Raw genomic sequence first — 21,965 nt, 5'->3', positions numbered from 1 at the left:
GAAAATATTATTTTACAGATTTTCAATTAACTATGGGGTTTTGTGATATTTTCATTTCATTTGTAGAACTCGGCATTTATGCATATAAGAGAATTTACATGATGAAAATAAGTATTTAAAAATACTTAATTGTATAATTATAGGCATAGGAAACAATAAACATTTAGTGTGAAAAATGTCTTTGAGGCATTTAACTGTGGTCTCTGCTTTCTAAAACAGATTTGAAATGTTTATTTCTATCTATTAATATGGATGGTCAATTTAAGTTTATATGAAAATAGAAAAATGTAAAATCATTACTGTTCAATGTGATTGTGGTGAGATTAAAATTACAATCAGTAAACTGATTATAAACTGATTATAAACCACAGAGAAGCTGGCATTTGGGTCCACTGCTTATCTTTCTAAACTAAAAAACATAACCTTGGAAATCTATTCATTATCTCAAATCTTGATTTATTTATTTATTTACTGCAACTCACAGCATCAAATGCCTGAAGCTGGTATAATGCCTCAAAAATACAACAGTTTAAGCAAATCCTATTCTCCACCTCCAGCCATCCCTGCCTCTATTCCATGACCAATTTTTTTTTCTGAACAAGCTTCCAAAGCAACATGGAAACTAACTTTCAATTTGAATAGCAGGGATTTCTTTTCCATAAACCTTTGCCACTATAAGCAGTATAAGAACAAGTAAATTTTTGCTCCTTAAAACCTTCTAAAACACACCAACCTGTCTTTCAGCATCTTGCAGGTGCCCTTTCAGGTATGAAACAGTCAAATTATGTTGAGCTTTTTTGGTTAGAGGCAGTACATGAAATTTTACCTTGTACCCACATAGATATTGAAAATCTATTTATTGAGCTCAGAAATTTTTCTGTGACTGAGGTAAAATCTGCATTTAAATGGTATATGCCTGAAAGTCACCAAATTTCAGCATGAAGTTGCTCTGTTTGTAGTTTGTTCCAGTGGTCAGTAGGACTCACAGCTGCGTCTTACGTATTTGAATCCATCTGTTGCTCTCGTTAAACCTTCCTTCACTCCCTTTAAGAGCTTTTTCATGTTTTTCTTCCCTCTCTGTAAAAGCACTCATGTGATATGGCCAAGTCACCACCTAGTGTTCTTCTTTTGCTAAGTTTGAGCTACTTACATATTTGACCTTGCAACTATTTTAAGCATTTTTTTCAACACCTCTGGCAGTTTTTTAAGGCACCTTTTTCAGTATTTCAATATCCTATAAAAAGTGTGGGTTTCAAAAACTGTATGATGATCACACTGCTCTGCAGGGCTGAGGAGTGGCAAAGTGGCACAGTGTTGCAGTATAATTAACTTTTAAAAGGCCTTGGAGACTTTTAAAGAGTTATGCTTGATGCAATAGATTGGGTCCAGGTAAGCCGTATTGGATTAGTTCTGCATTACATTTATATGCTTTCTTCACTTCAGTGTGGTCCCCTCATATTGTGGGGTCACACGCCACACCGGGAACCCCATGTCCTCCTGCTGCAGCATCTCCTGTGATCCCTTCTGAGGCCTCTCTGAGAGCCACATGCAGGCAGGCAGGCTGGGGGTGGTGGCTGGGAGGTGTCACACAGTGGGTGACCCTCGGGAGCGAGGGAGGTGATGACAGTGAGACAACCACCTCCCTCGATCCACTGGTGATGCTTTGCCTGATGCCAACCGTGTCCTGGGGTGCCTCAGGCAAAGTATGGCCAGCCAGGAGAGGGAGGGGATGGTCCCGCTCTGCTCCGCACCGGGGCAGCCTCACGTTGAATATTGTGTGCAGTTTTGGGCACCACAGTATAAAAGCAACATTAAGCTACTAGAGAGCGTCCAAAGGAGGGTCGTGGAGATGGTGAAGGGTCTGGAGGAGAAGCCTCATGAGGAGCGTCTGGGAGCACTTGGTCTGTTCAGCCTGGAGGAGTCTGAGGGGAAACATCATCGCAGTTACTGCTGCTCGTGAGGGGAAGCAGAGGGGCAGGTACCGATGTCCTCTCTCTGGTGACCACGCTCAGGACCCTAGGCAATGGCATGAAGGTGAGCCGGAGGACGTTTTGGCTAGATATTAGAAAAAAAGTTCTGCGGTTGGGCACTGGAACAGACTCCCCAGGGCACCTGGTCACAGCACCAAGCCTTACAGAATTCAAGAAGCGTTTGGACAATGCTCTCAGGCACATAGTGTGACTCTTGGGATGGTCCTGCGCAGGGGCAGGAGCTGGACTCGACGATCCTGATGAGTCTCTCCTAACATTCCGTCAGTACCCGCCACGTCCTCCCCGCCACTCAGGGGCGGCCGAGGGTAGCCGGGCAGGGCGGAGCGGCGCGGGGCGCCCGCCCCGTCAGGCACCGCCCACGGGTCACAGAGCGCGGCCGCTGCGGAGCGTCCAGGCGGGGCGGCGCGGGCGCCCCCAGCGGACGGGCGGTGCTGCGCTGTGAGGGGCCGTGCGGGAGGGGAGGCGGGCCCGGGCCGTGCGGGAGGGCGGTGCCCGCCACAGCCCAGCGCTGCTGGGGCTACACGGCCCCGGTGCCGCCTCAACGGAGCGGGCCGGGCCGCGGGCAGGGCAGGTGAGCGAGGCTGCGGCCGCGGCGGGGAGGCGGGGAATACCGGTGCGGGCGGGCCCGCGCGGGGAGCGGGGACGCGGGCGGGCGGGTTTGGGCGCTCCCGGAGCCGCTGCCGCGGCCGCCCCGGGCTGCGGGGTCCTCGCAGCGGCTTCTCTGCCCCGAGGGGCTGGGGCGGGCTCCGTGTTTCGCCGAGCTCCCGGCCTGTGGTGTGGCACCTGCCCGGGGAGCTGGGCCCGGGCCGGGCGCTGCAGGAGGCGTTGGGGGTTTGGACACGAGGCACTGGAGGGCAATGGCCAGTGGATCTCCTGCACTTTTTGCTCTTCCAGGTCTGCCAGGATAGTGGGAAACATCTCTTGTGCCACAGGGGCCTCTCCAGATGGCCCAGGAGGCTTTAGCATCTTGGCGTGTCCTGTGAGGCGCCTTATCTCGTGTCTCCCTGCCATCAGTAAGTGTTGCCCAGCAGCGCGTGGGCTCTGAGCGCAGCCAACACCCAGCGTTAATTTTCCTGCACGTGGCGGCTGCTTGATGGGATTGGGGTTGGTTATGCTGGAGTGTAGAGGAGAAGCCAGGTGGATGGTGGAGAAGTTGAGTTGGAAATATATCCAGTAGTGCTTTCCCACCGTGAGGTGGGATCCAGTGTACTTAAACTTATCCCTGACAGGCATTTCCTTAATTGGCTCTTACAGATTATGAAATTCATGGATTGCCTTCCCCCCACTCCCCAAGGTAACCTACTTCGATGCTTAGCTATTGCTTATAGTCACAATTTTTCCTTAATAGCTGACCTAAATCTTTATTGAAACTAAGTTGATTATTATTTTGCACTATCGAGAGTATACCTGGAGTGCAATGGATCAGTGTTCTCCTGTCAGCAGGCTGGTGGGTGTTCTCAACTTTCCACTAACAATCTTTACTCACTTACTTCCTGTGTCTGTCTGGTCCCTGAGCTCTGTTAGGCATTTCCATCATCCTTGGACTCAGAAATATGTGCAGTACTCCATTGGAGATGCTGTTAGCAGTGTGGAAGTGGGGTAATTATCTACCTAGTGTATGGCATCCCTCTTAAAAACATTCCAGAATGACGCTGTTTTATTTGGCAAATTTCTCACATTACTGAAATATTAAATTTGTGATCACCAGCTCCTTTTTTGCTATACATCTACTTAGGGGATTATTCCTGATGAGATATCCAAGTTGGTGGGGTTTTTTTGTTTTGATAAGTATATTATTTTGCACTTGTTATTAGTCTGAGAAGAAGTTATCTTGATCAACGTAATGTAACTTTCTATGCAGTTTTAGTCTTTGAAATCCACTCTTCCTCCTCTTGCTCCAAGTGTAGGATCATCCACCAGTAGTTAATTAAAATACCAAGTGGTGTCAGGCACTGCACATTGGGGTAAACCTGCCCAGTTTGAAAGTTTGACTTGCTCAAACACTTCTTGCTTTTCATGTTTCCCACTAGAGCTGCAACTCATTCTGTGCCATGGCTTTGCAGCTGTGCCAAATCCTATGGAGAACCTTAAATGAGGAAACCATCGATTCCTTTGAATTGACTTTTATACTCAGTGTGCTCAGCTGTGCTCTATGAGCTCACAGCTCATAGAAATACATGTAAAATCCCAAACTTTTCCAAAGTCTTGGTGCCTTGTGTATGGCTTCTTTTAAATTCTTTTCACATTCATTTCTTCAGAAAAATCTGCTTTGATCCCAACTTTCTTCAAAACTGCATTTGCATTTTTAGAGAGCTTTTTGGAATAAACATGCAAATTCCTCGTTCTCACACGCTTAAGACAGGATTAGATTTGTAGATAATACATTAATGCTTGGTTATACTCGTAAGGGATTACTTCATCTGATCACAAATGGTCCATGAAGTTGAGAGCGAGAGGTGATGTTTTGAGAATTGTTAATACTGAAGTAAATCAGAAAATATTCTGAGAACAGCAACTTGCTGATTAGAATGAAAGGACTGGTGTTGCGATGAAAATGCAGCAGAAATCTGATGGTAAGCCTATGCAAACAGCAAAGTTTCTTTCTCTTAAAATTGCATTTCACTGTGGAAACATCGTAAACTAAAAATTCTAGGGTTTGGTGACTAAGCATAGATGAACATTATATGTACATTGACTTCACTGGAAGGACGAGTCCAGCGTTGGCAGGGTCAAAAGCTAAGTGATCATACAGATATTGTCCTCTATCCTCTACAATAGTTTATTTCTCATTCTAATTTTTTTAGATGTCTCACTTTAAAAATCATGGAGCTGGGAAAGGCAAAGCTTCTGCGAACCGGCCTCAATGCCTTATGCCAAGCAATCCACCCTGTGCACGGGCTTGCCTGGACAGATGGGAAGCAGGTGATCTTGACTGCATTACACCTTCAAAACGGAGAGCCCAAATTTGGTGACTCGAGCGTTTTTGGTCAGTTTGAGCACGTCCACGGGCTGTACTGGGGCCCATGTCCCCCCGAGGCCCCGGCCCTGCTCACGGTGCAGCACAAGAAGCACATCACCATTTGGCAGCTCTGCTTCAACGACGCCGACAGGAGCAACCTCCTGGTGTCTCAGATCTGCGACATCAGCGAGCCGTACCCCGTGCTGCCCCAGGGCTGTGTGTGGCACCCCAGCAAGGAGGTCTTGGCCGTGCTGACCACCCGGGACGCCTCCGTCTTACCCTCCGTCCACCTCAACAACTCCAGAATTAGCGCGGAGATCAAAGGCAGCGGCCTCATCCACTGTGCCTGTTGGACCAAGGAAGGCAACCGCCTGGTCGTGGGGGTGGGCAGTGCCCTTCACTCCTACATTTGGGATGATGCTCAGAAAACACTGAGTGCTTGTTCTTTCTGCCCAATCTTTGACGTGGGAGGCTACATCTGTGCCGTGGAGGCGACACAGAACTTCCAAGTCGCCGTTGCCACTGAGCTCCCTCTAGACAAGATCTGTGGCTTAAATGCTGGTGTTGCATTTGAGGTTCCATCAAGTGTTGAAACCGAGTCCTTCCCCTCTCAGTCCAGCTTGTGCGGAGAGGAGGAGTATTCCATGGATGGGGGGAAGAAGCCGCTGGACTCTGAGAAGTCCTTGTCTGTAGTGACATCTCCTGTGGATCTCACTCACATACTTTCTAGCAAGCAGGGTGCTGATTCCAGCCCTCTCCTTCACCTGAGGCCCAAGGACTACCTGACAGGAAGTGGCCAAGATTCTTCACACCTCATCTTGGTGACTTTTGAAAGAAAGGTTACCTCTACCAAAAAAGCGAGCATCCCAGGCATTCTGGTTCCTGACATAATGGCTTTTGACCCCAAAACTCAAACTGTATCGGTTGCCTCCAATACTTGTAATGTTATTTTAGTCTATTCACTGACTTCATCCAATTTACCCAATATTCAGCAAATTCAACTAGAGAAAAGTGAGAAACCAAAGGGTTTGTGCTTCTTGACCAATAAACTGTTACTGATAATGGTTGGAATCCAAAAATTCAGTGACCCTGCGTTTCTTCCCTCTTCAAGGTCAGACAAATACATGATCCGTTTGATAATTAAGAAGCTGATGTTTGAAATGGGTCCTTCAACATTTCCATCAGTTAATGGCAGTTCTGGTTTGAACCTTTCCAACATTCCTCGTGATCCCTCTAGAGACGTTCACCCCCTAAGCCGTGGGCTCCTGATACCGGATCGCTCTGCCCTGCAGTCCCCTACGAGCCGAAGGAAACTCATTGAAGAAATCAAGAGTCCTACTTATGAACAAAACCTTGTGTCGAACGTGAGCGACTTCAAAGACAAAAAGATTCCCCTGAACTTACCACCAGCTGTTGAGATTTTGGATGCTGAACCAGTCAATCGGACCGTGGCACTGTCTGCTGCATCAAACAAGCCAACGTCTCCAAAAAGGCAGGCAGAGGCAGCGTCCAAAATACCCAATTCTTACAAGAATAACCTGTTCACTGAAAAGGAGGCAAGTTACTTCTTGAGAAATGTAGAAAAACTGTCTGGTAACTTCACAGAATTGCAGCAGCACCTCTGCGAATTAACTGAGCTGCTAAAATCTGGGAAGAGAAGTCTTCCAGTGTATCCATCTTCTCAGGAACCCTCTTTTATTAACATCACCTGCCAGGTAATTTTAATATTGGAAGCCATAGTGATGAAATCTGTTTATGACTGTATGTTCTTTGTAATGCTCAAGTAATGGTCAATAGGATTAGATTTCCATCCTGCAGATAGGACTACTGTTACAAGTCCCATTACTCAGCAGGCTTCCAGTGTTTTTAAAGCAATGGAATATCTGGGAATGTGCAGCTCCCTTGTGCTGGGCTGAGCCCCTCAGCTCATACCTGCTCCCTCTGCACAGAGACTGCTCAGACTCCACAGGACCCACGTGTGGCAGCTCAGTTGTGGAATTAAAGCCCTATATGGAGTTCTAGGAAGGGAATGTTTTTCCTAGGCAACTTCTAAAGCTTCATGTTCAGAAATTTAGACAAGTGAAGATTTCCACACGTGGGAATTGGTATCCATCTCCCACTCTCCTATGAGGACAACTAAGATAATGGAGACTGAAACAAAAGCAAATTGCTTTGGCTCTGAAACAGAAAGGTTGCTAATTAGCATCTGATGAGGAGAAAAGAGACCCTTAGGGACACAATAGATAATTCCATTAACATAGCTTAAAAATGGATTTAAAATGAAATTCCATGTGAAAAACACTTTCCTTGGCTGAAAGATTTGCTCTTGCAAATCTCATGCTAGAAAGGGTAAGTTACCTGATTATGAAAACCTGGCACAAATCTAGTAGGTCTCCTCTAGAATTCAGATTAATAAACCTTAGTCAATATTCAAAGTCATCTAAACTGCCATTTTCCTTTCAATAAGCTCTTGTTTTTCAGCTTTATTATTGCAAAAAATTAATATCAGCTTTTGTAGCATTGAACTCTTAGGTCCTAGATCATATTCCCTCACTCTCTTCACTTTTTTCCATTGTAAACATTTAGTAACTATAACAACTTATTTTTCTAGCTCAAACATTATTTATGTTTGGGGTGTTACTCTGAAAAGTGAACATTTCCCTCTGCAGGTCTGAGGTGTTTTTTAGAAACCTGCTTTAATTTGAGGTAACACAAATCTTTGTTAAATTTTGGTACTCTGTTCTCTTTTTCCATGTGGTTTGAAACTGAGTTCTAAGTATCACCTTGTCCTGGTGTTCAAGACCGGGCTGGATGGGGCTCTAAGCAACTTGGTCTAGAGGAAGGTGTCCCTCCTTCTGACAGGGGGTTGGAACTGGATGATCTTTTAGGTCCCTTCCAACACAAAACATTCTGTGATTCCAAGAGCTGGATTAGCTGCACTCGCTTGTAGATTCACAAATTAAAGTAGTGCCTCAGTTTCACCTACATACTTTGCTCACTGATGATTTGTGGCAAGAAAAGCATTTGACTTGAATTACAAGTGACCTTGGAAAGTCTGGCAGAAAATGCTGAGTTTTAACTTCAGCCAGAGTATTTTTGATTCAGAAATCATTAACAGGCAAACAGGGATCCTCACCTCATGTGCTGAGCCCTGATGGTTTCTCTACTGTCCGGGTGATTAGCTGTATTTTACAAAACATTGAGGAAACCCAAAATATCCCAAATAAGCCGGGTTTTGACAGGGCAGGGTTTAGCAGTGCAGAAGGCAAAGAGCACATGAGAATCTTCAGTGCAAGAGCATTGAAGGTGTGAGGGGGGAGGCTGAGGTTGAATATTAGGGAAAGGTTCTTTACCTAGAAGGTGGTTGAGCACTGGAACAGGCTCCCCAGGTAAGTGGTCACAGCACCAAGCCTGGCAGAGTTCAAGAAGAGTTTGGACAACACTCTCAGGCACATGGTGTGACTCTTGGGATGGTCCTGTGCAGGGCCAGGAGTTGGATTCTGATTCTTATGGGTCCCTTCCAGCTCAGGACATTATGTGATTCTGTGATCTCCACCCTCCCCTCTGCTATACACTCTCCTTGTGGGGGCATGGATCCTTCCACAGCATGGAAAAGAAGTCAGAATTTACTTGATTATGTTTTTGTCATTATCCAGAGATGTTATCAAGGCTTCCCTGCAAAGTGATGTGGTTTTGTGAATGTTATTCTACACAAGGACACTGTTTGTAGTATTGGTAAAAACTGAGCTTTAGCAGATTTAAAAAATACTTTGCCCCACTGGGCATATTCCTTGGACATGCTTTTGTATTTGAGCCTTGGGGCAGCAATGGTCAGAGGTGAGACAAACAAGCTCTTCTGACTTGTGAGTCTGTCATTTGCCCCAACATTCATGAGCAGGAGCTCTCTCATCTTCTTAAGTTGTGGATCAGGGATCAGGGACAGAGGAGGATAGAAAACCTGCAGCTTTACAAGCTCCCTGGGGAAATATCCCTCACAGATGGAAGGATAAGTGTGAGGATTGTGCTGCAGATGAAGCTCATGGTTTCCTCAGCAGCAGTGCATGATTTCCTCTCCTGGTGTTCTGACACGTGCTGAATGAACACAGGTCCTTGCTGCTGTCACTCACAGACCTGCTGTTTGAGAGCTGAGACTTTAAGGGATAAATCTTGCAAATGGGTCTGAATGAATGTAGTGTTTGAGTTTCTGTAAATGATGTCGCTGAAGGCACGTCTGATCCTGCTTTGATCAGTGCTATTTTGACATCTGTGCTTAAATATATGTCACAGCATCTGAGGACTCTTTCTTGCATTTACAGAAGCAGCTTTCCAGAAGTGATTCAGATGAAAGTCGGGCCGTTCTTCTCTGTGGTGGCAAACTCTGCCTAAACGTCGTCCAGCAGATATTCAACCTCTCTCTTGTGGAAATGCAGCATGGTATGTTGTGATTATCCAGGAATACAAACACTTTAAACACATCTTGCCCAGAGAAGCTGTGGATGCCCCATCCGTAGAAGTGTCCGAGGCCAGGTTGGATGGGACTTGGAGCAAGCTGGTCTAGTGGAAGTTGTCCCTGCCCATGGCAGGGGGTTTGGAACTGGATGGTCTTTAAGGTCCCTTCCAACCCAAACCATTCCATGATTCTGTGATTCTGTGTGACATTCTCAGTAATAGCAGTATGCGTATTCCATCTGGGGAAAACCCCAAGGAATAAGTAATGGAAGATTATTAATAAAAGTTTGCTCATTTGTTTTAGAACTTAAAATTTCTTCTCTGGGCTTTTTACTGAGAAGAAGCTTTACATTATAAAAAAAAAGTGCAAACTTTTTTGTATTGATACCTCCTTACCAAGTAACTGGTTACACAGGGAAGTTACTGTCAGTACTGTTTTATGTTTTCAGCTATTCTGAAGAGAGAAGCCTAAGTAACAAGGAGGTGAGGGTTGTCTGGTGGTTTGGGGAATACAGTTTTCTATATTTTAATCTGTAGCTCCAGCATCTGGTCTCCTTTAAGAAATCTTTTAGTTTTTATAAACAAAGAAGTAGTTCTGTACACTCTAGCAGTGCGTTTCACATCAGTTTTTGCAGTGAGGAAAACTGCCTGTCTTACTGCTGTTGTCCTCTCTGCTGTTACCAGTTCATGCCATGCCCATCCCATGTGTCTGTGTACGTGTCGATCTGGAGTGCCTTACTCATGGCAAAAGTAGAAAACACTTTTGGGATATGATCTCCCACTACTCCAGGTGTTCCCTGTACTATATTCCAACTTTTGTCCCCACCATGTCTGCTGTCTGCCTCCTTGCAGACCATTGGGCAACCATCCCAAAGCCTAAGGCTGTTGTTCTTACCTTTGTGCAAATTTTGTTTCTCTTTAATTAGTTGCTGGAATATGTTTATTTGAAATATAAATGGGCAAAGTAGGAATGGTATTTCCAAGTTTGGTCCAAATGAGATATTAAGCCAAAAGATTAAAGTGTTGTGGGCTTTTAAGCTGCAATCTTCTTGTGACCTTACTTGTGACGTGAAGTTATGTAATTTAAATTTACAAACAACTGGAAACGTTTCTCTGAATTCCCTCGCCCCCCCCCCCCCATGAGCTCTGTTTTCTTGCTTCATCAGCAAGGGGACTAGAGACATGGGATTTGCACAGTATTCTTCCTTGTATTTATTGGAATTAAGTATATTGAAATGACATTAATAAAAGAGGTTTCTGCATTGTCTTTATTACATTAATTTGTAATTTAATTTACTAAATCGCTACTTTTTACAGTATCTACACCACTTTAGCACTGTGAAGTAGTTTATCAATACCTATTTACAAACAAGTGTGTATGCTTATGAATTCTGTTCAGAATTTTATTCCTCCTCATTTGAAGCATGCATTTATTATTTTCTCATCTCCTTGTGGCAAAATTTGTCATATTTGCAAAGTGTCCTTTATTTTGGACATTATACAACCTGTGTCTTCCCATACTTACTTTCTTTTTTTTTTTCACTAGAAAAGCTGTAAATATACAGCAGCATTTAATTCTAGAAGAAATAGGTTTTATACCTTAAAGCAACCTAATTACACAAAAAATCCTCAACAGATGTTTACGTGTGCTCACAGGTTCCTCTTGGATCGTTCTCACGGCGGACAGCGAGGGCTTTGTCCCGCTGACGTTTACATCTGCGCAGGAGATCGTCATAAGAGATGCCAGTGCAAAAGGCTACAGTGCCCGTTCTTCCAAAACTTTGGACATCATCAGCTCCACACAAGGGTGCAGATCCGCTCCTTCCGAAAGCCTGGATATCACTTCGGAAGTCCTCAGGGACTGCTCTTCCAAGACCTTGGACAGCGGCAGCCCCTCGGAACAGCCGGGCAGTAAAGTGTAGTTTTTGGCAGTGATTTTGTGATGCCTGTCTGATGATGGGGGGGCTTTTACATTTACTGTGTAGGACTGTGGGTTCTCAACAGCAGTCTCACATCTCTGTTGGATTTCTATAATTTTTTTTTTTACATTGTAAATTATTTATTTGATCCTCGGAAACATTCACTTTTTTTTTTTATACTGAGCAGTGTTTTTTAACTATGCCTCTTGCAGTACAGAGCAGCTCTTTGTACCAGCGGTTGAAAATGCGCGTTCTTACAAATTTCTGGGCTCAACTTTCCATCTTGGTCTTTAATACATTGGTGTTTTTAGACAATAGTAAACTTGGATAATAAAGAAATCCTTGAAAATGCTGCATTGTCCCCCTCCTTCCTCCCTTCTGCCAAAGCCTGAAATATTACACTGATGTTACTTAGGAACAGTGCCTGCAGAAGTGGGTTTGCACTGGTTTAAGCACCAGTTTAGGTTCATGGAGTTTGGGACAAAGTAGGTTCATATGGATTATCCATAGTGTGCAGAAGCAAGAGCCTTTTCCCTTCCTGTGCCTGCCCTTCACCCCTCTCTGTGCTTCTGTCTCTCTGTGGGTTTGGGGAATTGCCTGTCATGTGTCTTGTCTTTTGTGGTGAGAACATCCAGTTAAAAGCTGACAGAAGAACATGTTCCATGGGCTTTTGTAGTGAGAGAAGAGAGAGAAAATGCAAAGGTGAAATTAGAAAAAGTTTATGTAAGCACAAGTTTATGTAACGTGGATTGCAGCACTGAAGAAAAGACTAATCCAAGATTGCTCCCCATAAAATCATAGCATGATAACGTTAAGCAGTTTATCAGGCTTTCACAGTGGCACTTAGTATGTGAGAGGGCATCAAGTGACTAGATTAAAGAATTGGAGCTGCTATCTCAGGACTAAGATAATCCCTTTTTTTTTATTTATTGCCTTTTTGGAAATTTAACCACTCTCAAAAAAAAAATCAGCTGCCCACAAAAATATGATATGAAAGTTACAACAGTAGCAAAAGCTGCAGAGAACACTCAGCATTGGGTGGTACACAACTTGAAGTTACAGCTTTTGATGAATAGGGGAGGAGGGAAACAGGTGAAATCATTTGGCAGCTGTGGGCTTCATCCTTTACATAACAATCATCTGTTCTCTGTGATGGTCACTGTTTAATCAGGAGGTGGTCTGTGATTACAGCTACCAGAAAGTCAAGAGTCCAGAGCCTGAGCACTGGGTGTGCATGCAAAGCAGGCTGGATGCTGGGGTTGGTCCGTGTTTCTTCACAGCCACCTGACAGTCCTTTTTCATGCCTGTTCCTGGTTTCAACATCCCACTAACCCACTTAGGAGGAAAGGGTTAGGGCTGAGCACTCTTGGCTCTGCGTGACATGTTGGCCTTGGATTGCTCATGCCTCAAATGCTGCTTCTATAATTTTGTTACGCAGCAAAACAGTGTATAAAAATGATCTGATTATTTTGGAATTATTGCCCATTTGTATTATGTCTAGAATGACAAAAGACAGTCTCCCACCAAAAGCATGCTCAGTCTCAGGTTGCACCAAACAGATTTGTAGAGTTCCTCCAGCTCCCCAGGTGAGCACCAGGAGCTACACAGGACATTGCCATCTGGGATAACTGGAGCAGGCACAGCAAGTGCAAGTCACCCACTAGAAGGTGTCAATAGTTTGGTCAAGGGATTACACTGGCTCTTCATAGTGCACTATGTGCGTGTGGGCAAATACTGCATTTAAAGTATAACCCTAGGAATCTCAATGAAATCCTTACATTAATAGCATTGCTCATTTCATGGAATCCCCAAATGGTTTGGGCTGGAAGGCACCTTGAAGATCCTCTAGTTGCAACCCTCCTGCCATGAGCAGGGCACCTTCCACTAGACCAGGTTGCTCCAAGCCCCATCCAACCTGGCCTTGAACACTTCTAGGGATGGGGCAGCCACAGCTTCTCTGGGCAACCTGTGCCAGGGCCTCACCACCCTCACAGAATATAATTTCTTCTCAATATCTAATCCAAACCTGCTGTCTGTCACTTTTAAGCCATTTCCCCCATGTGCCCCATCAGCACAGGCTCTTGTAAAAAGTCCCTCTCCAGCTCTGCTGTAGGCACTGGAAGGTGCTCTAAAGTCTCCTGGAGCCTTCTCTTCTCCAGGCTGAACAACCCCAACTCGCTCATCCTGTCTCCACAGGGGAGGTGCTCCAGCAGCTTAAGCATCTTCATGGCCTCCTCTGGACTCACTCCAACAGGTCCACATCCTTCCTATTTTGGGTGCCCCAGAGCTGGATGCAGCACTCCAGGTGGGGTCTCAAGGAATCTTCCCAGTGAGATAGTGTCTGGTTTGTGCAGCAGATTTGGTGCTTAGTTATGTGAAAGCTCTCTGATTTCATACTTTAAGCCTACAACATGCACACATTTTTGTAACCATAATACTCAGCACTCTTGCTGTGTATCTGAACTGTGGTCTTGCAGAGAGTTAAGGTTAAAAAAAGCATTAAAAAAAAAAAGTGGAGCTCAAGGAACTGGTGATCCCAAAAATTGTAGGAAAACAAAACTCCTTCCCTCTCCTGCCAATTGTGTGAATCCAACTCACCTTTCCATCAATCAGTCTAGAAGTTTTCTGAAGGGAAAGACTCTATTGTAACAGTTTGAGACTGTTTTTACATAACTGTGATATGAAATTCATATGAAGTATATGATTGACCACTAGGCACTAGACTGCTACTGGCTGTACCCTATTGAAAGGGACTTTGAACTAAACTTGCCCTCTCTTCCTCATCTTCAGATCTGGACAAAAAATACCACGTCTGAAAGGACATGAGTTTCCCTTATGGAAATTCTTCCTCTCAAGAAGATTGATTTAATTTTGGGCTTTCTGTCTACAGCCCAGAAAGGTAAGTAGAGAAGGAAATGAACAAGTGATACTTGGAAACAAACTCTGAACCCAAAAGCAGGGTTTGCTTTGAAACATCGTCCACTTCAACTGCTTTACTGGGAATGCAGAAGGTGAATAGAGATGAGAGGATGCAGCAGGGATTGAACTGAGCAGCAATTCTTATAAGGTACAGGAGTGACTTAAGGAATTAGTACTCAAATCTTCAGAGGCCTCCCTGAAAATCCAATGACCTGACACAGAAGGTCCCAGCCTTCAGGAACTCCACAGGGACAGATGTCTGAGGTGGTATCCACCTATTAAAGTGGGGGACTCAGCACAAGGGATCTAATCCAGCTAAGCCTCAGCAGGTCAGGGAGCTCAGAGACCTGCAGGCACAGCGAGGCAGGAGGGAGAACACGTCTGCAGGAGGCACAGCCTGTGCCCAACAGCAACCAACCCCCTCCACCTGTGCCTGGCGGGAGCAGCAGCTCGGGTGTGTGGTTACTTGTGACCTGCAGGGACCTGATCACTCAGGAAGATGGTGTAACCTTGGAAGATTTTAGGGGAGGTTTAGGTTGGATATTAAAAAGGTTCTTCACCCAGAGGGTAGTTGGGCACTGGAACAGCCTCTCCAGGGCAGTGGTCACAGCACCAAGGCTGACAGAGTCCAAGAAGTGTTTGGATGATGCTCTCAGGCACATGGTCTGACTCTTGGGGATGGTCCTTTGCAGGGCTAAGGGTTGGACTCGATGATCCTTGTGGGTCCCTTCTAACTCAGCATATTCTGAGATTCTGTGATTATTGCTAGGCAGGAACTACAAGGGGGATGAAACTGGAAGAGGAGACTGGGTTGACAGTTGGACTTGATGATCTTAAAGGTGTTTTCCAATCTTAATGATTCTATGAGTCTATGACTAGTTACCAGCTCAGCTACTGACTGCCAGCAGCCAGCCCAGTATGGAAGATTTGGGCTGCCATCACCATACTTCAGCAAGGACAAGAAATTGGGCATGATTTGCCTTATGGAACACTACCCAGTGACATGTAACTCCATTATCTTTCCCTTTCCTTCCTCTGTGTAAATCCATTTGTTGGAATTGCTTGCATGCTGGTGGGGAAGTGCTGTCCATTAGGCACCCAACTGGTTTAATGCAATCTCCCATGTTCTTGTGACTGTATTTGGGTATTACCTGAATGAGAACCCCTGGGGATTGAAACTGGGTCCTGTTACTGCCAAGCAGCAGGAAGGCAGGAGGTTTACATTAGATTAGCATTTAATCTGAATGGTTGTCAATAGAAGAATCTGCTTCTTTCAGTCACATGTTCTGAACATATGTAAGGCATACACATAATTTAAAACTGACAAGGAGACATACAAAGCTCATTCATTTTACAGCACCAACACTGAGACCTAAAAAAAGAAAAGTACAAAAATAATCTTACTCTGCACTTAAGTCTTCCATTCTTTTAACTTAAAAAAATACATTCATTTTCTTAACAAAAGTACAACTCTGATAATCAACTAAAATAATGAGATTTTTGAAATATAAAAATAGTCTGCTCCATTTTATCTACAGCTTTCTCTTTTCTTGTAGCAGTTCCCTTTGCTGCTACCATATGCAAAGTGAGGACTGAGTACACCTCAGGGAGATAAAGATCACATTGTCTCTCTGGAGAAGAGGAAAACAGTTTACAATCAACTGAGTTTACCTAGTCTGAATTCAGATTGGGTGTTGTGCAATTTAGAGGCAACTGCACAACTGATCTAGAAATAATATATTAAGCCACATTCAAATAATACTATACAACCCCAGCCAGTAGTTCTGCAACCCTTTTATCACTGGGCTAAGGATTCAGCTTATATAAACTGACATGGACCCACTGCCTTGTAGCTACAGATTTATAGTAGCTGAAAACATAACCCATTAAAAAACATTAACAGCCTTTATTGAGACTTCTGTTTGTTTTTAAAGCTGACTATTCAGAAATACACAAATATTACAGAATAAATCAAACGCCCCAAACTGTTTTCTGTGATGTTTTGGAGCTATGTGATATTGCTTCATAACTTACCTACATAACTTACTTCAAAGTGCAGTAAATCTGCTATTTCAAATTCCATCAGACTCAAAATTGTAAACAGGCTTATGGTTTTTATTGCTTTAAACATATATGCCCCAGGCATACAAATCTTGATTTGTCAAAAAAACGAAACAAGAACAAAGAGCCTTAGATGTCAATTCAACAGAAATCTTAAATGTAGTTAACTCTTACCCACACACACTCAAAATATATCCTTAGAAGCTCACTCATGATCAAGCATTTTGCTGAATTAGGACAGTTCATATGGCTGAGACTTCAAACTTGCCTGACAAAGTTTCAGTACTAAACTTAAGGAGATACTCAGAGCTGCACTGATTGTACTGCAGTGTCCTTCAATAAAAGCTTTCCCAGTTTCCAGTCCCAGCACTGTGAGTCACCTCCCAGATGGCCCTGAGTGAAGTACTTGTGGCCACACCCTCCAAGTCCTCCCAAACAGTGGCAAGCCAGTCCTCCAAAGGCACTTCTGGTACAACACAAAGGCACCCTCTCACAGAGTCATACAGTGAAGGCAGTGAGCTGAAATTCATGTCTTGTCTTGTGCTAATTTCTTTGAGGTGAACAAGCCTTTAACTCTTAAATTCCTCACTGTTCCTTCCAGATTTAGATACATCTTCAGAGTCCAGTCATTTTAGCTTAAGCTTGGAGCCAGTCTCTCAAGGTCTCTGTACTGACTACAGAAGCCCAGAAAGAACAGATCTCAACTTAAGTGCTCCGGAAGGTGCCTGAGGTTAGGTGTGTCTTCATCTACAAAATGTGTTCAGCAGTCTGAATCTACAGTAGAAATGAGGTTTCAGTTAATGTATCTAAAGCATGATAACATCCCTGACTGAAAAAAAACACCACTTAAAAGGCAGGTGTAGCCTCATTATTATAAAATAAGTGCAAGTTGAGATTAACAGCTATGCCATTGTGTTTGGTGAGGCAGGGAGCCTACACCACGTGAGAAATGGTACCATGATTATTTAAAGGCCAAAATTTACAGACATTTGAATGATATTTTTTGGAATGATAATTTTTGGAGCAGACTTCTGATTTTGCATATCCTGAGTGCAGATGTTGATTTTGAAAATGTTCTCATTCTCTGAGAGAAATCAGTTTACAGGTTTCAGAAGCAAGAAACATCAGTAACACAAATTGTAAGGTTCTGTTTTATATAAAATCTATGAAGTTAAATTACCTCAAAATCTCTTTCAGAAAAAACTCTTGCATCAGTTTGTCTGCATCACTGATTTGCTTCATTTCAAAACAAAATAAATCCTAACTTTATTTAATATATACTTCAGTATTCCCAAGTGCTTCCCAAACACGCTAGTGTGCAAGTTGCAGGTAGAGATTGTGCTCAAAATCCACCCCAGCCTCCAAGGGTGAAATATATTGTGAGTTAATATTTGGGTGGTGCATCAGGAATTGGACTCAATGGCCCTCATGAGTCTTTTTTTCAATTCAGGACATTTTATAACTCTATGGTCACATTTACACTTTTTTTCCTCTTGACCTACAAATCCATAGAATCTCCTGTGCAACGAGATCACAGTTTTCCATTAATCATTGAAAAACAAACAAAAAACCCTCAAGCCTTCAATAGCTTGCTTTCCTGACCACATGTAATGTCCTTTTTAGCACAGTGCACGGAGTTAGTGTATATTTGCACGGTGGTGTCCTCTCTTGATTTTGTTATTATGTCAGAATCATTCTTTATCCTTTTTGATAAAATGTGAGCAGAGAAATGACCTAGAAAACTTTCATGGGGTTTGTTGGTAGGAAGTGAGTCCATATTTGGAAAGTCACTGTGTTCAGAGTTTTCAGACTGAGGTGTCCTTTTTGTGCTCATCCAAGTTCTCTGTGCTTTGATAACTCCTCCTGTTTAAAGCAGAGCAAATGACACATGAACACACTTCTGGCTTTTGATGCTAACTAGCCAAACTCAGTTTGGCAATCTCAAAGAGCTGACAACCTCCAGTAAGGTGTGGTTGTTAGGGACAGCGACTGAAGCTCCTAAACAGAGGGATCAGTCCCAGTTTTGGGTTGTTGACCCTGTACCCTCCAGTCTGCAGCTGCCATTGAAAAAAAAGCAGCTGGTGTACCAGAGGCCTGTGGCATATTTGCAAACCCCATGCAGGTATCTTAGATACCTTAGGGCATGAACTGGTCCCAGATACACATGCTTAGGTCTTGGAATGGATCCCTTAGCACGGAAATCAGTTCCCAATTCCAGTAACTTGGTATAGTAAAAACAAGACAGAAATAACAGCATACTCTGATATTTAATCCATCAATCTGCTAGGATAGACTGTTCTTAGGGATGTCCTCAGTATAAAGAGGCATCATTTGACAGAGGTGGATAAATTTGAGCTAGACAGAGATTATCTTTGGAGAAGGAGGAAAGGGGAGGAAGGGAGGATAAAAAGGCAAAGAATAGCTCAAAGCTGACCTCTCTTTTTCTCCCACAGTCTTTTCTGCCCACGCCTCTAAATGGTTTGGATATTTCTTATATGCCATAAACACCAAGAATGCAGTCAACAATCCCACTTCTTTTCTATATACAAGTAAATTTTAACTATTCATATTTTCTCCAGAAATTTAATCCACACAGAATATTCCTCAGTTATGGCTTGAAACACTGTACCACAATAGTGCTTTGTTAGCCACCCCAGAGAAAGAGTAAAACACAGCAGCTGATATTTCTGATAAATGGTATTCTAAGCAGGTCATACGACACTCCAAAAATAAGATACTGGAGTATGTAATGCTACCATTCTGTTAATAATTTGACTAATAGAGTGTTGTTTTGTTTTGTTTTAAGGAATACAGAGGTGCATGTTGGCAGTTAATGATTTTTTGCCCAGTATGACTGAGAGCTACTGGAGGGACGTTGCTCCCGTTTGCTGCCAGTCCAAACCCACCTTAACTCTTCCAGCGCAAGCTTTGTTTCTTTCCGGCTTTGTTCAGTGATTGGGTAGAAAAAGAGTATAAATAAACCCAGAAAGATGAGGATACCAGGGACCGCTCCAATGAGGATTTTCAGGGTGAGGATCACGTCATCCGACTGTCTGCATATCCCTGGTTTGTATCCAGTAAACCTAAACAAATGGAAATAAGTGGTGTGTGTATGTTCAGAGTCAAAAGGCAGTTCATCTGAAGCCTTCTTTCTCTCCCCCAACACTCTTCAAGACCTTTTCTCCATTTTTCCTACACCCCTCTTTTTTCCTTTTCCCCACTGTATGTTTCAAATATTATTGTTCAAAATTCATTTTTGCGCTCAACTTCAGATAACTGTGTTACCTCTGTATTTTCTCATTATTATTATTATTATATCATATTTAAGTTAATTATTGCTGTTGAAACTGGTCAAATTACCTGCATACTTCTAAAGCAAGAATCATGGAATCCCATGTAAGGAAATACACTGATGCACAGGGAGTTCCACCTGAATATAAGGAAGAACTTTTTCACTGTGTGAGTGACCAAGCACTGGAACAGATTGCCCACAGAGGGTATGCAGTCTCCCTCACTGGAGATATTCCAGAACCATCTGGACACAATCCTGTGCCATGTACTCTGGGATGACCCTGCTCGAGCAGGGAGGCTGGACCAGATGACCCACTGTGGTCCCTTCCAACCTGAACCATCCTGTGACTCTGTGGTTCTGTGAAATTATCTGTTACGTGTTTCCTAATTAATATTCAGTGAAGTATTTAAGCTCTGCTTTAAGAGTATGCAAGCAATTTGACCAATTTCAGCAGCAATAATTAACTTTAATTTAAACACACACTTAAACACTCTTCTCAAGATAGACAAATTTACTCAAGTGCTTAGAGTTAGGTATACACTTATATTTCATTGATTCAGGGCTTCCATGCAGTCCCACAATTGCTGATATACTCAAATTCCTATTTCCAATTTGTGGAATGAGTTTTTTCTCTGAACATGCACCTAAAAAAGCGATAGCTCATTTGGCATCTCTCTGTCTTCTGTGTTCTCCCACAAACATCTGCCTTGGCAAATTGCTGGAAGCTAACTGGGATGCAACCAAAAACAGGCTAATTGGGGAACAGCAAATTGTTTGAGCGTTTTAGCAATAAGCAGTTAAAATTCCTAAGCCCAAAATGTTGAGCCAAGCACTGACTGTAATTTAGCAATTTCAGCTGAAGGCCCTGAAGCAAAACATTCTGCTTACCAAAACCTAATATGGAGACAAGGGTTAGATAGTATTTCAGACAAGTTCCCCTCTAAGTGTTTATTGTAGCAGGGACAGGCACAGGCCAGTTCTGCCAGATCATGCACAAAGGCAGGGCAGGGGATGCCTGTCCGCTTTCTCAACCTGTCTAGTCAGAACAGACAAGACAAAAGTGGAGGGAGAACATAAAGCATCTTTCAGAATGACATGGTGAGGGGCAGAGCTGTGAGAAAGACCATTTCTGACTCTGATCAGTGTCCAATTCCCTGAAACCATGTAGGAATTGGTGACCCTTATACGCCAAACAGGCCACTGGCACCCCTGAAAGCACTGCAGCCCATGTAAAGACCTGTAAGCTTGTACAGATAGTCCAGGTGTGGCAGGGAATGCCCAAAGCAGCTGTGTCACATCTGTGGGACCTTCATCTGCTGTGCTTTCATGTTTAGTTCTTTATTCATATAAGCCACTAAAATTTACATGAGTAATTTGAAAAGAGGAAAATATAGAAGGAAGTCAAGTCTTTCTGAACTAAAACACGCCAGGGCAGTCAACTTAATGCTCAGCAGTCTAGTCTAGATGGTAACAATCCTGTCTTTAGTGGTCAGCCATCTGTAGCTGCTGGCACTTCCAGGCTCAGGGCAAAAAGGCAATTAACTCCACAGGGTAAAGGTGGAGCAACCTCAGAATGCTTTCAGAGTAGCTCCAGTAAGTGGAAACACAGTGTTACTTACTCCAGTCCTGCTGCAGAAATTCCTAAGCCAATTCCTGCTGACATCTTGGTAAAGAAAACATAAGAAGAATAGAAAATGGTTTCTTGTCCTTTTCCATGAGGATTCTGCAGGCGAAAGTTATCAACAACATCAGGCAGCATTGACCTAGAAGTGAGCAAAATAAAAGAAAAACTCAAGCCAGAATTTCTTTCTAAAGTCCAAACTTAATGAAATAGAGTACAGCCCTCTTCCATTTCTAGGGGTTGATTGATATAGTGATGCACATGAAAGAATCCAGTTCAAAAAGTTCTACTGCTGGACAGGAGGGGGGAAAATTGTGTAAGTAAAGCGTGGTCACGTATTACAATGTAGAAAACCACTGAAAAACTATCAAACACTTGCTGAGAGGTGACAGAATTTCTTAGTCTGACTGTCATTCCAATCAGAAGTTCAAAAAGTTCAAAAGAACAACAAAAAACCCCATGTTTCTTAAGCTTTCAAGTGCCTCTGAATCTCTGAATAGTTTCACTGTGAAATAACTCTTCTGACAAGTTAACAACATTTTCAGAAACCAATGAGCCCTATTCTCTCTACTTCAAAGAAACTGGATTTGGTAATGGGGAATCAGAATGGAAGCTGCCCAAAAGTCAATTGGGAATTGATATTTTACTTCCAATATATGTCATGATTTACTGTTGGAAAACGGGGCTTCTCACCCGCTGTGCAGAAGTCTTACGAAGTCTGACAACTTACTTCAAACTATGTATTCCATGATCT

The 21,965-nt window shown here is 43.4% G+C and overlaps 2 protein-coding genes across 5 annotated transcripts in view; one reads left to right on the top strand and one right to left on the bottom strand.

Annotated features, from left to right (window-relative positions):
* Positions 1-1,951: 1,951 nt before the first annotated feature.
* Positions 1,952-11,670, top strand: LOC127481207 (WD repeat and coiled-coil-containing protein). Of its 3 annotated transcripts, XM_051810234.1 has the most exons (6): positions 2,424-2,562; positions 2,886-3,004; positions 3,246-3,285; positions 4,796-6,665; positions 9,267-9,384; positions 11,056-11,670. In XM_051810234.1, exons 4-6 carry the CDS (start codon positions 4,815-4,817, stop codon positions 11,319-11,321), a joined length of 2,235 nt encoding a protein of 744 aa, XP_051666194.1. In that variant the 5' UTR covers positions 2,424-2,562; positions 2,886-3,004; positions 3,246-3,285; positions 4,796-4,814; the 3' UTR covers positions 11,322-11,670. The 3 variants fall into 3 exon arrangements, with proteins under 3 accessions (XP_051666191.1, XP_051666194.1, XP_051666190.1); XM_051810231.1 differs by lacking the exons at positions 2,424-2,562; positions 3,246-3,285 and adding an exon at positions 1,952-2,034; XM_051810230.1 differs by lacking the exon at positions 3,246-3,285 and having other exon boundaries at positions 2,425-2,562.
* A 132-nt stretch (positions 11,671-11,802) lies between these two features.
* The window catches only part of MFSD2B (MFSD2 lysolipid transporter B, sphingolipid), a 43,676-nt gene continuing 33,513 nt past the window's right edge, over positions 11,803-21,965 (bottom strand). For both annotated transcript variants that reach the window (XM_051810370.1, XM_051810381.1), the window contains 3 exons: positions 21,210-21,353; positions 19,205-19,381; positions 11,803-18,161 (listed from right to left, as the gene is read on the bottom strand). In XM_051810370.1, the coding sequence (XP_051666330.1) occupies positions 18,104-18,161; positions 19,205-19,381; positions 21,210-21,353 (379 nt within the window). In that variant the 3' untranslated portion in view covers positions 11,803-18,103. The remainder of the gene's footprint in view (positions 18,162-19,204; positions 19,382-21,209; positions 21,354-21,965) is intronic.

This window comes from Manacus candei, unplaced genomic scaffold (assembly GCF_025592945.1).
Source record: "Manacus candei isolate 608988 ecotype Guabito, Panama unplaced genomic scaffold, ASM2559294v1 h1tg000007l, whole genome shotgun sequence".
NCBI classification, from domain to species: Eukaryota; Metazoa; Chordata; class Aves; order Passeriformes; family Pipridae; genus Manacus; species Manacus candei.
Note: the sequence above shows the minus strand (reverse complement) of the source record. Positions and strands in the feature narration are given on the sequence as shown.